The 13,858-nt window shown below is 32.6% G+C and overlaps 1 protein-coding gene across 1 annotated transcript in view; it reads right to left on the bottom strand.

Annotated features, from left to right (window-relative positions):
- The window catches only part of CCDC178 (coiled-coil domain containing 178), a 367,748-nt gene that overhangs the window by 233,752 nt on the left and 120,138 nt on the right, over nucleotides 1-13,858 (bottom strand). Inside the window, exons 13-17 of the mRNA XM_067701374.1 lie at nucleotides 13,545-13,607; nucleotides 12,235-12,396; nucleotides 10,557-10,670; nucleotides 6,232-6,377; nucleotides 3,072-3,231 (exon numbers count right to left, since the gene is read on the bottom strand). Of these exons, the coding sequence (XP_067557475.1) occupies nucleotides 3,072-3,231; nucleotides 6,232-6,377; nucleotides 10,557-10,670; nucleotides 12,235-12,396; nucleotides 13,545-13,607 (645 nt within the window). The remainder of the gene's footprint in view (nucleotides 1-3,071; nucleotides 3,232-6,231; nucleotides 6,378-10,556; nucleotides 10,671-12,234; nucleotides 12,397-13,544; nucleotides 13,608-13,858) is intronic.

The following is a 13,858-nucleotide window of genomic DNA, read 5'->3' as shown; positions in this document are numbered from 1 at the left end:
AAAGATATCTCATATGGAATTGCTTACTGAAAAAGACTGAAGTTAACTCTAGCACCACACTGTCTGCTCTCTGACGTTTATGTATATTTTTCTTAAAGTATTTTATTAGCTGTTCGTATTTCTAATTCTATGGTGTGTTTTCTCGCATCCTCAATTAATTCCATTGTGGCTTTTATAAAGTTTTTTAATAAGCAATTTCTTTAGATGATCCATAATTGTGATCAATTCTTTTGTCCAGCAGGGACAACCCAGATTAATAACACCACATTTATAATGATGCCTAATAATCCTTGTTTCTTTCTGGGGATGCTTTACATTATATACATATTTACAATATTTTATCTCATCCAATTTCTAAACAGGGATGAGAATAGGTTTTCCATGAGGAATTTCATTGTCTTTCCACTCTTTCACATCAAGAACTGATCATAAACATAAATAGTGTCACTAATGATGAGCTATATCAATCTCTAAACTTTTCATGTTCGATCTCTACTCTGCTGATCATATAAGGTGAATGCACAACAAAGACCTATTCAAGACAATTTCATATAAATTAAAAGGTTATTTGAAAAGCATTATTGAGATATTTAGCAGAATCCTTAATTGTAGGAAAGCAACAGACAATTTAACCATTTTCACCTAGATGGAAGAGAATAGATGGCAAATTTCTTACGTATTATCAAGGAGAGAGGATGAGAGAGAGAGAGAGAGAGAGAGAGAGAGAGATTCAGCTTCTGCGTACAGCATGAATATTTGCTAAAGTATCAGTCTGATGCGGTATGGAAAGAATCTTTGAAATGCTACTGCTTTTAGCCACTATCATGCATGTGGACAGAAAAATTACACCCCAAAAAGCATACATTCATCCATTTAATCAGTCATTCAATGATTTTTTATTGAGACCCCCCCTTGTGCCAGGCATAGTTCTGAGCTTTTAGGATACAGAGGGGAATGGGTCAGAAAATTTCCTGTCTTCGTAAAGAATACATTATTATAGCAGGATTAGTAAGACAGCAAAGAAGTAAAAACGAATGAACAAAGCAAGTTCAAATAGAGATTGGTGCTAAGAAAAAAACCCGAGACTGTATGATGTGTTCGAATGGCTGGATGTAGGTACACTTTGGGATGGGAAAGCAGAGACAGCTTCGGGATGAAAAGAAATACAGCTCTCAATTACTGAGAGGCTAGTTATACAGGATTTTTTCCCTTCACCTCTCTCCTGACGACCATATTTTGTCATTTCACTAATTATTATGGTTCCATTAAAGTGTTGAAATGCCGCTCAGTAAATGATTCCTGAAATCCCAGTGTCCTCAGCACCAGTACAATTGGAAAATGTGGTAGAATTCAAACAAATAATTCCACTGCTGTGATAAAATATGAGGTGGGGAATGATGCTTAACTCAGTGAGTAACCTAAAGCGTCTTGTTTTGAGAGCTGCCTTTGACTTTAAGCCTCCCCAGTCCATCAAGCCTCCAGGAACTCCTCCAAGAGGAGAGGCAACATTTGTTGCCACTAGATGGCACCAGTTAATTTCATATTTTTAAGACGAAAAACACAAAAACCCAACATACCTTTTTCTATGTAAAAGCCACATTTAACAGGGAAAAATGTTACTTGGCACTATTATTAATAAAAGTATTGTTCTTTTATTAATAATTTTCTTATAGGAGGGATCACAGCAATAGCATTATAGATGGTATGTTCATTCACTCACATACATGTCTATTCGATGTATATTTGTTCCAAATAATCTTTTTGAAAATGTATTAGCAATGTCTTTGAAATGTTAAAAGGAAAAAAGGGAATTGAATTTATTGAATACATATCATAATTGAATATATAAATATCAGGATCAAAAATATCTGATAAAAGTATATTATGATAATATATAATTTTTAAAGTTTTGTAGGAAATAGTTTTAATAAAATACAGTAGAGTTGTCTATTTTTTATTATTTTTACTTCATTTTAATTTTTTTATTGAAGTACAGTTGATTTACAATGTTGTGTTAGTTTCAGGTGTATAGCAAAGTGATTCAGATATATGTATATATATCTATGTATATATATATATATATTTTTTCAGATTCTTTTTCCTTATAGATTATTACAAAATATTGAGTATCGTTCCCTGTGCTATACAGTAGGTCCTTGTTGGTTATCTATGTTATATATAGTAGTGTGTATATGTTCATCTCAAACTCCTAATTTATCTCCCCCCCTTTCCCCTTTGGTAACCATAAATTTGTTTTCTATGCCATACTCTTTAGAATTTTTTAATTTCATATCAAAACAACATTCTGCAGTACTTTGAATTAATTTTATACTTCCTATAACTTTCTTGCTAATTTGTTTCCATCATTCCTAGGGGTTGTTTATTTTTGAGAAGTAATTTCTGTTGCATCTCAAGTAATAGTAATATTTATAAATATATTTTTAAAAACTATGGTATTTATTATGTCAATTAAATGTAACAACAACTCTTATGAAATGTAAAATGGGATGTGAATCACTTAGCTAAATGTATATCATTTAGTCATATATCAAAAAATTTAATATGTATAACTTTATAAAACTTAATAAAACTTCAGATCTAAAAAGACACATTTTACCATATGATCTCCTTGTTTCTGACTAGTTACTGTTCAATTAAAACATATGCAAGTGTAAAATATCCTCATTTTTCAAAAAGAAGTGGCTGGTAAACATTCAAATTATGTTTATTCAGAAACAAAACTAACTATTTTCACATTTCCTGTTAAAAACGTAAAAATGGCTCTGAATAACCTGCCATCAGTAGACTTTGAAATAAAAGTACAGTGACAAAATGAGAGTGCACATAAAATGCACTGAAAAGAATGCATACAGCATTCATATGCTGTATGAATATAATTATAGGAAATAAAAAAAAATGAAACATTGCATGTTTATTATGCTAACATATTTATTTAAAAAATCTAAACATCTTTGCTACTTCAGTATGAAAAATGAGTGCATCAAACTAGCTGTTAATCTGACTATCACTATATTTCCTTCATCCTAAAACAGTCCAAAAATAATACTCACCTTAACATTTGATAGATTTCTTTGCCTCATGGTAAAGAGTGCTCTGTATCTCTGTTCTTCCTCATAGATTCTCTCTTCACAGGCTTCTTTCTCATTTATGAGATGATCAAACACAGCTTGTGCATGTTCCTTTTTCTCTCTCATGGCTATAAACTGGTCCCTATGACAAAGTAAAGAATTGCATTTGCCATTAATCAATTCACATTTAATTTTCTAATGTGCATTTATGATACATTTTAAAATACCCAATATTGAAAAATCTTAGACTGAATGGCTATGCAAAAATTCCCTACTCCTTTTCATAGGCCTGTCTCCATGAGCTACATCTAAATGATCCAGGTGGAAGACAATCTCTGGAGATTTAGCGGATTCTCTTGGCTGCCTACCCAGTGTGCCTCTGTTTTGTTGTCATTCCAGAAGAATTCCCCCTCCATGCAGCATATAACTCCAAGGGTACATTCTGATTAGATTAAGCCAACCAGCAAGAGGCTAATTATTCACCACTAAACATATATTAAGACAGTGCAGTAAGATGAAAGGCAAGAGCCAAATTCCATGTAGAAGGGGCTCAATTCACTAAATGTGAACAAGGAGTCCTGTTTTCAAATTTGCTGACAACAGCCATAGTGGAGAGAAAGAAACAAAAAATGAGTACCATGTGCTGAGCTGCTGAATCAACAAACCCTGCAGCCTACCCTACCTAGAGGCCTCCTGTTACATAAGATAATACGTTTCACTATTGTTTAAGCTGGTGTTTGAGAGTGTGTGTGTGTGTGTGTGTGTGTGTGTGTGTGTGTGTGCCCTAGCGTGTGTATATGTGCCCTTGTGTATTTTGTCATTTGCAACTCAGTACTTCCAGACACAGAAGTAAAATTATTTTTATGGTGAAATCAGTGGTTATATTAGGAACTATACTAGTAGAAAAAGCATCAAAAAGTGGTTAAAACAATACTGCAAAAATAAATACGCTTTAGAAATAACTTCCAGACTTGATCAGTAACCCAGAATCTAGAATAAGCGGAGCTGCAAAAGCTCAGCAGTCTTATGTTACCCACATTCATTTTCATCTCTACTGGTATGGAAAATTGAATCATTTGCACAGTTAGTTATAAAGGCAGCAGGACTAAAATTTTTGGGGGGCTAAAATGTTAAAGTGCTTTGAATATAATATCTCATTTAATACAACAACCACCCTATTAAAGAATAATTATTTCAGCCATCTAACAGATGAAAAAGCTCAACTTCGGTATTATTAGCTTGTGTAAGCTAATTAGTAAATGACAGAACCAGAATTCAAATCCAGTTCTGACTACCTCTATTTGATTCAGCAGCTCAACACAAAGTACTCATTTTTTTCCTCTCTCTCTACTATGGCTGTTATCAGGAAATTTGAAAACATGACTCTAGCCACACTTTTTAGATGGGTGTCTCTCCTTTTAAATGGAATAAAGTCCTTCCCTTTCATCTGTCTTGCCTCTGTTTTTTCCACTTCATCACTCGTACTAACAACATCCATAATTCTTATGAGATGTCCTATGTAAGCACTCACTAATATCAACATTGACACTAGGTGAAAGTATCAGTAGATTATTCCTAGTACAGTTAATCTTCAGTAATCTTCCGTTCCAGTCCTAGTTTAGGGAGTCAATATGCACAGTCAAAAGAGCACACACTTTGGAAGAGGACAAACCTAAGCTGGAGTAGCTCTACCACTAATTAGCAGTGCAATCTTAATCATTTAATTTCCCTGAGCCTCTGTTTCTCTGGCATTCATGTGGGAATGTTATGACAGGATTTAAGAATTCACTGTGAGAACTGGATGAGATAGGTGCTTAGACTGCCCACAAAATGCCTGGCACACTAGGAAGTCAATCAATCTTAGCTTTAAATCTTACTTGACACTGTCCATCATCACTGTTAATAGATTTGTAAATGATACACAGTGTCAGCTATTCTTTTTCTCCTCTTCCAGGGCAAAGGCAGAGTTTGGTCAAGTTTAGGGATGGAATTGATTCACTGGGACATGGTGACTGTTCTTGCCTGAAAAGCAATATAGTCTAGGCACAGGATGGAAGAAAATGTAAGAATTAAAATGGTAAGAATCCTGGAAAAAAAAAATTCATCAGCTCCTGAACAAAATATAAGTTTAGTGTAAATTATATAATTTCAGGCTTATCCCTTTGAGTCCCCAAATATTCTTACAGATATTAAACAATATGGATACATATCTTTCAAAGTAATATCAGGTAATATCTTCCCTGATATTCTGTATATGATATAGTAATTTTCAGGTAAAGCTGTATGATCATTTTGAAAGTAAATTTTGTAATAAACTTAAATAAAAAATAAAATCCTGTTGTAATAGCTAAACAAATCCTTGTTGAGTTCATTGACTTGACTCCATTAAGATACATGGTATTAGACTGTGCATAACTATTTTTCTGACACTTTATCCCTCAAGTGTTATGATTTTGTTAATACTGTATTAGCCTTCTATATTTAAATCAGACCATCATTCCTAAATGTGACCAATGCATATTCCTCCAGTAGTCCTCCAAATCCTGTTCTCAATGTATTATAAAATAGGAAATACTCAATAGGAAGAGTATGTAAGTTCTAAGTGGGGGTCTATGGATACAGTAAGAGTCTTAAAGCATGATTATTCTCAAAGTGAAAGGCCTTTGTCAGGTATGCCCCAGACGAATGAGGGGACTGTATAAGAGGCTTTTGAAGACAATTAATGTGAATAAATTACATGAGGTTTTATAGAATTTCTAAACTCTTACCTCAAAACTGTTATCAAAAAAGGTTGGGTGAAAAAATATATATTATTAACCATGTCATATAAGTGAAAAATGCTGAAATTAGTGGGAGAGGTTATGAATTTCATAATGAATAAAAGTTCTTATGCTTGGAAAAGGAGAAACATTAGCAGTTATTACAATAAGAATAAACCCAGAGGAGCAATGAAAAATGACAGCAATTTATGATTATGTTTTTAAACCAAAATTATCAAATATCACATGTATATTTCATATCAAATCATGATAGAAAATATGGATCATTTGAAGAATAAATTTTAAACATGGAAATTTGATCACACCTCTTTTATAAATGATATATTAAGCATTTAATATTTTGATAAATTTTAAGTACTTACTTTAAACAGTCAAGTGTGTGGTCAAAAACATTCTTTTCCTTTTTTTTTTCTTCTAAGTCTTTATTCAATTGATTTATTTTTGCATGATAAATACTTGTTTTACTTTTAGTGGTCTCTATTTCTTTGAAAGTTATTGAGCATTTATCCTGAAAAAAAAAATTCAGGAATATTTTAAGTACTAGGATTTTCAAATCCTTGCAATTTAGAAACACAAATACTTTTGGCCATGTGAACAATTAAAAGCAAATAGTAATCTCTTATCAATATAAGTAACAACTTAGGTTTGTGTTCTCTTCTCTTACATCTGATGAGGTTTTCTAAAAGATGGGTTATAACTACCTAGTCTCTCTCCCTGCCCTTCCTCTCCCTCCCTCTCTACCCTGCACTAACTTGTCTCCCCCCCCACACACATACATGCACAACCGAAAGGCATGTCTCTTAAGATGCCAGCATGTGGTCATGGGTTATCAAACATGTACACTAAAGGCAGGCAAGGATATATATTGTTCTGATGTTTAAGAAAAAGGAGTCAATGTTTAATACCAGCACAATTCCCCAAGGCTGGCCAGTCCAATTCCAGATTGGAGATTTGATTTTGTATCAATTTTTGCATGATTCCTTCGTAACTGTTGGTGTTTATGTTGACGGACTGATTCACTGACTGGGTGACTGACTCACTGAAGGTTGTTTTTCCCCACGTCTCGCACTGCTTCTAGCTGGTGCTGCTCTCCCAGTGGATTTCACAGTCTCAATTGCTCCCGTTGCTCCTGTTTTCCTCCAGTTTTCCCCATGTGCTTTCTAATTCCTTCTCTATTCTTACAGATTTCAAGAAGAAAGAATTGGTAATCTTTTATACTTATTTTCCTATAAAAATCTTCTGTTTGTCCAAGATTTGGAAAATTGAGTACTGTATTTGAATTTTCATATCATCCCTTCTTTTCTTTTTTTTTCTGGAACTTCTGGAACTCTTCTACTAATAAATGGGTTTTTTTTGGTTGGTTTGTTTGTTTGGTACCAGAAGGTAGTTGAGATGGCTGACAAGGATTCTTCAGTGAGCCTACTAGGATATTATGTTATTTCTGGGAGAAAATTCAAGCAAACAAAAAGTGTGAGAAGGCACAAGTATGGGTAAAAATAAGTAGGAACAAGTCAGAGAGGATGGGCAATTGTGGGTACAGCACGCTATCACGAAACCTGACTTTTCGTTCAGATTCCATAACACATTCAGTAATACTGTTTAGCTTGGCCCATGACTGAAATGCTTACACACAGTAAAAGATAAAATTATTTGTCTAACTTAGGTTCTTAGAAGGTAGAAATGCTGGTGTAGTGTTGTTTATATACCAGTCAACATAATGAGGACTTAATAAATGCTATTAATGATGTTTGCAAGTTTCTTCAGGATGGGGTTCCATAGCATGACACACAAGGCATTGCCTGTCTCACTAGCTTCATATATTTGCACTCTTATAACTCTGATAACTCTGGTCATACCAAAGTGCTTGCAATTCCACAAAAACATAGCATTCTCACATGATCTCCTTGCTTTGCAAACACAAGGTCTGTTTCTAAAAAGCCCTTACTTCATTTCTTCAAGTTAAAATTTATATAATAATAATAATGCTAACAATTATTGAAACCAATAATTTCAATAATTGGAAACCATTTGTTGAATTCAACCATTTGTTGAATGCTTCCAGTGCCAATTATTCTTTTAGTCTTTTTGCGTATATCATCTCTGTTCTCTAAACATCACGGCAAGGCAAATATTCAACCTTCAATTTCTCCATTAGTAATTATCATTCTTAGACATCACCTCCTCTGAAAAATCTTCCTGGATGCCCTTGATTCAGCTGCATTTCCTCCTTCTTGACTCTTCCCACAGCATTACACCATTGTCGTGGCTCTGCTCACAATGTATTAAGGCTGTCTGTTTCCTTGTCTGATCCCCAGCAAGATGATGTGTTTCTTGAGTGAACCAACTTCTTCTTTTACTTCTCCAACTCCAGGAAATTCCAACAATGTTTAAGACATTTTAAGTACTCAGTAGTAATTGGAAAGACATCAATTTGAAGGACAAACAAAAGAAAATGAACCCTTCTTCTCTAACCCTCAAACTCTTAGTAACTTCTCTAATACTGAGCATACACACAAAGTATTCAGCCATGTTTTTCATTGGAATTTATTTATATTTGTTAACATTTGGAAAATTTTAGTTACTATTTTAGCAAATATTCAGATGTGGATATAAGAACTGTGGTGGCATTCCACTGCAGTCTTGAACACATATGTTTTATCTTTTGTGACACATGTTACAAGTAATTTGTCATCAATAACAGCAGTGTGCTGGGTTGTAAGAGCTGGCCTGAATGTTTTGTTCCTGATATTAATGGATTTATTTTTAATGTTTCATAATTAAGTATCATGTTTGCTGGAAAATACTGGTAGACACTATAACACATGTTATTAAGGTATGGATGTTTTCATTATATATCTAGACAGTTAAGAGGTTTCTTAAAATCAGTGGCTTTCAAATTTTATCAAATATTTTAGGCTAACTGTCTTTCACTTGTGTAAATGCAGTGAATTATATTAGTACACTTGTTTATGCTCAATCATCTTCACATTCTTCAAAGGAATCTTATTTTGTAAAGTACAGTATTTTTAGCATGTTGGAAAATTCAATTCACTGATATATTTAAGATTTTGTCATCTATGTTCATAAGTGAGATCACCTACAGATTTCTTACTTATGCTAATATTCTTCAGTTATGATTTCAGGGTTATACTTTTATAGAATAAATTTAGAAGCTTTCCATGCTTTCTTATGCTCTCTGCCTGGTTTTGTGGGGAGGCCTATAAAGCATCTGTGCTTGTTCTTGCCGTTACTGGTAGAGTTTAGACCAGTTTTATTGTTATTGATCCATTTTTGTTATTTTTTTCTCTTCACCCAGTTTTCATCATTCGTATTTCAAAAATAAATTATATACTTCATCAAGATTTTAAAACAAATTGCTATGCAATTTCGTATATAATTATGTCTCTTTTAATTTTTATCATGGCACGTTCTTTTTGCCTTTCATAGATATGCCAAGTATTTTTAGTTCTTCTTACCAAAATAATTTATTGGTAATACCAAATTATAATGTTGGCCCAGTCCATAAATTTTGCTTTATAGTTTATCATCAGTCACTTGTAATAAATGGTAATTTGTAATTTTAAATATTCCTTAACACAGAAGTAAATAAAGAAAATGTGATTTAAAAAACATTTCCAGTGGTCTACATATTTTTTCTTTCTGCTATATTTTTTGTTATTGAGTTCTGATTTTACTTCTCTGAGGTCAATAAAACTATGATTTGACCAGTATAATGTAATGGTCAGGAGCAGAGCTTCTAGTGCCAGATACATTGAATTAACAAGCTGGGTGAAACTGAACAAGTTAATTAAAAAACAATGCATCAGATTCTTCAACTGTAGAATGCAGATAATAATAGTACACTCTTCATAGGGTTATCATGAAGATGAAATTAGTTAATAGGTCTGAGCACTTAGAACAATGCCTGACATATAAAAACATGCAAAATATTAATATCTGTTATTATTATACATATTATTTTCCTTGGTAATTTTAAAAAATATTTCTTTTGTGGCCCTGTACAGGGTCAACTTTATTTAAAGGATATGATTACACCTCCATCTCATGGCCCACAAGCTGTCCACTAACAAATCATATTGGTGTTACCTTTAAAATATATCCAGAGGATAGCAAGAAAATGGACTATCTCTACTTCCCCATCTCCAATGATTCTCTAAAGTTAGAATGTTACATGTGAGGATTTTAAGGGAGTAAATATTTCTAAGTTGGAAAAAGCCCTGAAGTCCTTTGATATATAGCCATTTGTTCATGCCGCCTACATACCAGCTTAAGGGTAACATTTAGACGTCAGATATTAACAAATGTTTCAATCTGTACATTGGTCTCATCTTCAGAATCATGGTACTATCTCAGACACTACAAATCCCTATCTCTACTTTGTAGGAAAGGTAACAGAAGGATACACTATACCAGTGGGAAAGACACTGTAAGAGAGAAAATGAAGACACAGAGACTCTGTGTGTGTGTGTGTGTGTGTGTGTGTGTGTGTGTGTGTGTGTGTTTGCGCGTGCGCATGCGCCCATGTGCATGCATGCATGCAGAATCAACTTAGTGCAACCAATTAGAAATGAGAGACATCCACCTAAAATTAAATTTGCTGGCATAGTTTTCATTGAGATGAAAAGGTTGTAAATTCAAAATTATTTTTTGACATTAAATTTCTTACCTCAGTTTTCATTAATGCATCCCGGGTTTTCTTCCCCTTTCTTCGTAATTTTTTCTTTGTTTTCTCTACATTTCTTTTAACATATTCTTTCCTCTCAATTATTTCACCTAGTAACTATAGGACATTTAGAAATTAAGATGTGCAACATTTACAATCCAATTATCTTGCTTTAGACCAGATAGTTCTCAAGCAACTATTTTAATAACAACAACATATATTTTGGTATAAAAGGAAAGGAATTCACCACACATGAATTACAAAAACATACTAGGATATCCATAATCCCAATATTCAATTTGAATTACCCAAGAAAATAAAAGTCTAATCAATTTTAACTAAGTAACAAAAACTAATAAACTCACATAGAAATAAATTTTCCTCACAATATTTAAAATATTTTAACCAAAATTAAAACTCCAAATTTTCAGCAATCATTATAGAAAGTGTATGAAAACTTACTCTTTCAAGGAGTTTATGTTAAATTAATAGTTCTTATGATTTATACACTATTAAAGAATAATAAAACAAAAATGATTACTGCACTACAAGAAGGTATAAAACAATGGCTATTATAAAATAGGAAAAGATAGAAGTTATTAACCTTTTCTGGAATTCATTATCATACTCAGATGATTACACCAAGGCTTTGATGCAATTAATAAACTCCTATCATTAATGTAAGGAGGAGCCATTATTAAAATCATTTATATCACTAGGTGTTAGTACTGGTTATATATTCATTACACGAGCTCTAGGATAAGCATTTACAAGCCCCGAGAAGTACACTCAGAATTTACTGTTTCCATGGTTTATGGCATTGTACAAGTGGCTTCATGCAGGTAGGCCCAAATTTTCTCATGTCTATGTTACAGATAAACTCTCTCTTGCCTACTTCAGAGAGATGCTTTGAAGACCAAAATAAACATTCGTAATAGGAAAACTTTGAAAATCACAAAGTTTTTAAAATAATGAAATTTTGAAAATTATTAAAGACTAAGAATATAAAGTTACATCATCATTTGCAAAGAAAAAAAAAAAACCCTGTTGCCAAAATGGCCCAAATGAATATACGTACATCCTCCCTGCAGCCAAGGACAAGAATGTATAATTCCTACCACACCTTCTAATTCTCCAAAAGACTAATGATATGATGTATGCATATTTTTCTTTGGGAAGGGCTAGTAATATCAGTTACTGCCATAAACTTGTTGTTTTGAAAATATTTTATTAACATTTGCTTTATTTTTCATCCTAGCTGTCTTAACTTCATTTACATACATCAAAAATTTACCACGAAAATGTCAAGATGCATTATATTCTATATTTGAGCAAACGTAGCTTTGGAATTTTATTAATAAGCAGTGAAGACTTTGAATTAAATTTACTACAGTGGGTAATCATACCAGATAAATCACTACTCACCCATTTGAAAACTGCTTTTCCTAAGTACTTTCTAAGATAAAGTGTCGAGTTCTAGGTAATAGCGTTAATAACCTTGCTATATAATTCCACTGTAGATCAGTTGTGTGGTCATAAAATAGTTACTTATTTTGTCCATGCTTTTGTGTCTTCCTATGTGAAATCATAATTTTCCAAATGATAATGTAAAATCGCATAGATGATTTATTGACCTGAATATTCCTGCAAATTAGTTTCTGGATTAATTATAAATGCTTACATCAGAATGTTCTTCGTGGCAAGTTCTGAGTTTTACAGCTTCTTCTTCTAGTTTAAGCAGTGGTATCTTCGTTTTTGCCAGTGCTAAGGCATATATTGCTTTCTTTCTCATAAGATCCTGCTTCTCAAGTGCCTGCTCTTCTTGAAGGGAAAAGAGTCTTTTCTGCCAGCAAAGATTTTTAAAATGATTCATTGTTATTAATTACCTAAACATTTATTGAGACTCTATCCTGTGCTGGTCAGTAATGTCTAAAAATGAAAACAATAAATGCCACCATAAAAAAGCAATAGGTACGAATATAGCATATTTAAAAAGAACAGAGGTAATATTACAAAAAATGAGAGGAAAAAATTTAATAGACAATAAAAATCAGATATCCTTAAGTACTGGAGGATAATAAGGTTAGATGGCACGTTAATGACAAATATTGAAATATATGTAATTCCTGCATTCTAAGACCAAATAAAACTAATAAACAAGAAGTTAATAACAAACTATTAAGCAAAAAGGATTGGAAGATTATGGAATTATTGGGCTTATCTACAGAGAGAAATAAATTAGGGAATTTGGCATTTTCAAGCATATAGAATTAGAGAGACACTGCTTTTATATGTTTGAAAATATCAAATTTCCCAATAGAAAAAAATCACAAAATTTGTGTTTGCCTCAAAAAGGAACAGAGGTGCAGATAATCTCAAATAATTTTTAAAATTAACACTGTCTTAGACTGTTTTGCCTCTTGATTTTATTCTTTTTATAGTAATGGTTTCAAATATTTATGTATTTCTGAAGGGGAGGCAGTCTATAAACATGCCAGTGTTCAGAACACCCAATCTAGGTCCCAAAGGATATGCAGGTGGTAGATAAAGATTTTTTAAAAAGTAAAATTGATTTTGCTAGTTATAATGCTTTAGTTTCAAAATCTTTATATAGAAATATCATAGCATGTTTTCTTTTCAGTCTTAAATAAAAGAGTCCAATTGAAAGACATTAAAAGTAAAGAAAACATGACATCATCACAAAGCAAACTAAAGAGACACTTAGGAATAAGATCCCACTGCCCTTTTACTAGGCTGGCAGAAATTCCCATTAAACCACAAAATGAGATATGTATATGAGAGGTCAGTTTCTTTATGCATGATCAGACACTGCTAGTCGTACACAGAGGGCAACTGTCATCAACTAAGGAGAGAAAACTGCTGGCTTGCAAACCAAGTAGTGAAAAGATGCCTCATTACAGGCAAATTTAAAATGCTACGTAAAATGAAAATTAAAGGAAGAATAAAATATTGAAACCAAATTGGGATTACCTGAATCATCATTCCATTAGCCACTTCACTTCGAGTGAGTTTTTTCAAGAATTCTTCTCTGCCCTATATATTATCAAATTTTTTAAAAAGGAGGTTTTATTTATAGAATATCAAAAAACATTTTAAAACAACTGCTAACATAAAATGCATTTTACTTAGGTTAAAACGAAGAGTAAACTGCTCATTACAAATTGAGTGTTATAATTTTTTATAAATAAACCTGATGTTATCTGAGGCAAAATTAGTAAGTGCTACAAGACCAGGAAATAGAATACAGAATTTCCGTTCAATTTAGTTTGTATTTTATAATCCTG

The sequence above is a fragment of the Pseudorca crassidens genome, chromosome 12 (genome assembly GCF_039906515.1).
Source record: "Pseudorca crassidens isolate mPseCra1 chromosome 12, mPseCra1.hap1, whole genome shotgun sequence".
NCBI lineage: Eukaryota > Metazoa > Chordata > Mammalia > Artiodactyla > Delphinidae > Pseudorca > Pseudorca crassidens.
This window is presented reverse-complemented; position numbering and strand designations above follow the sequence as displayed.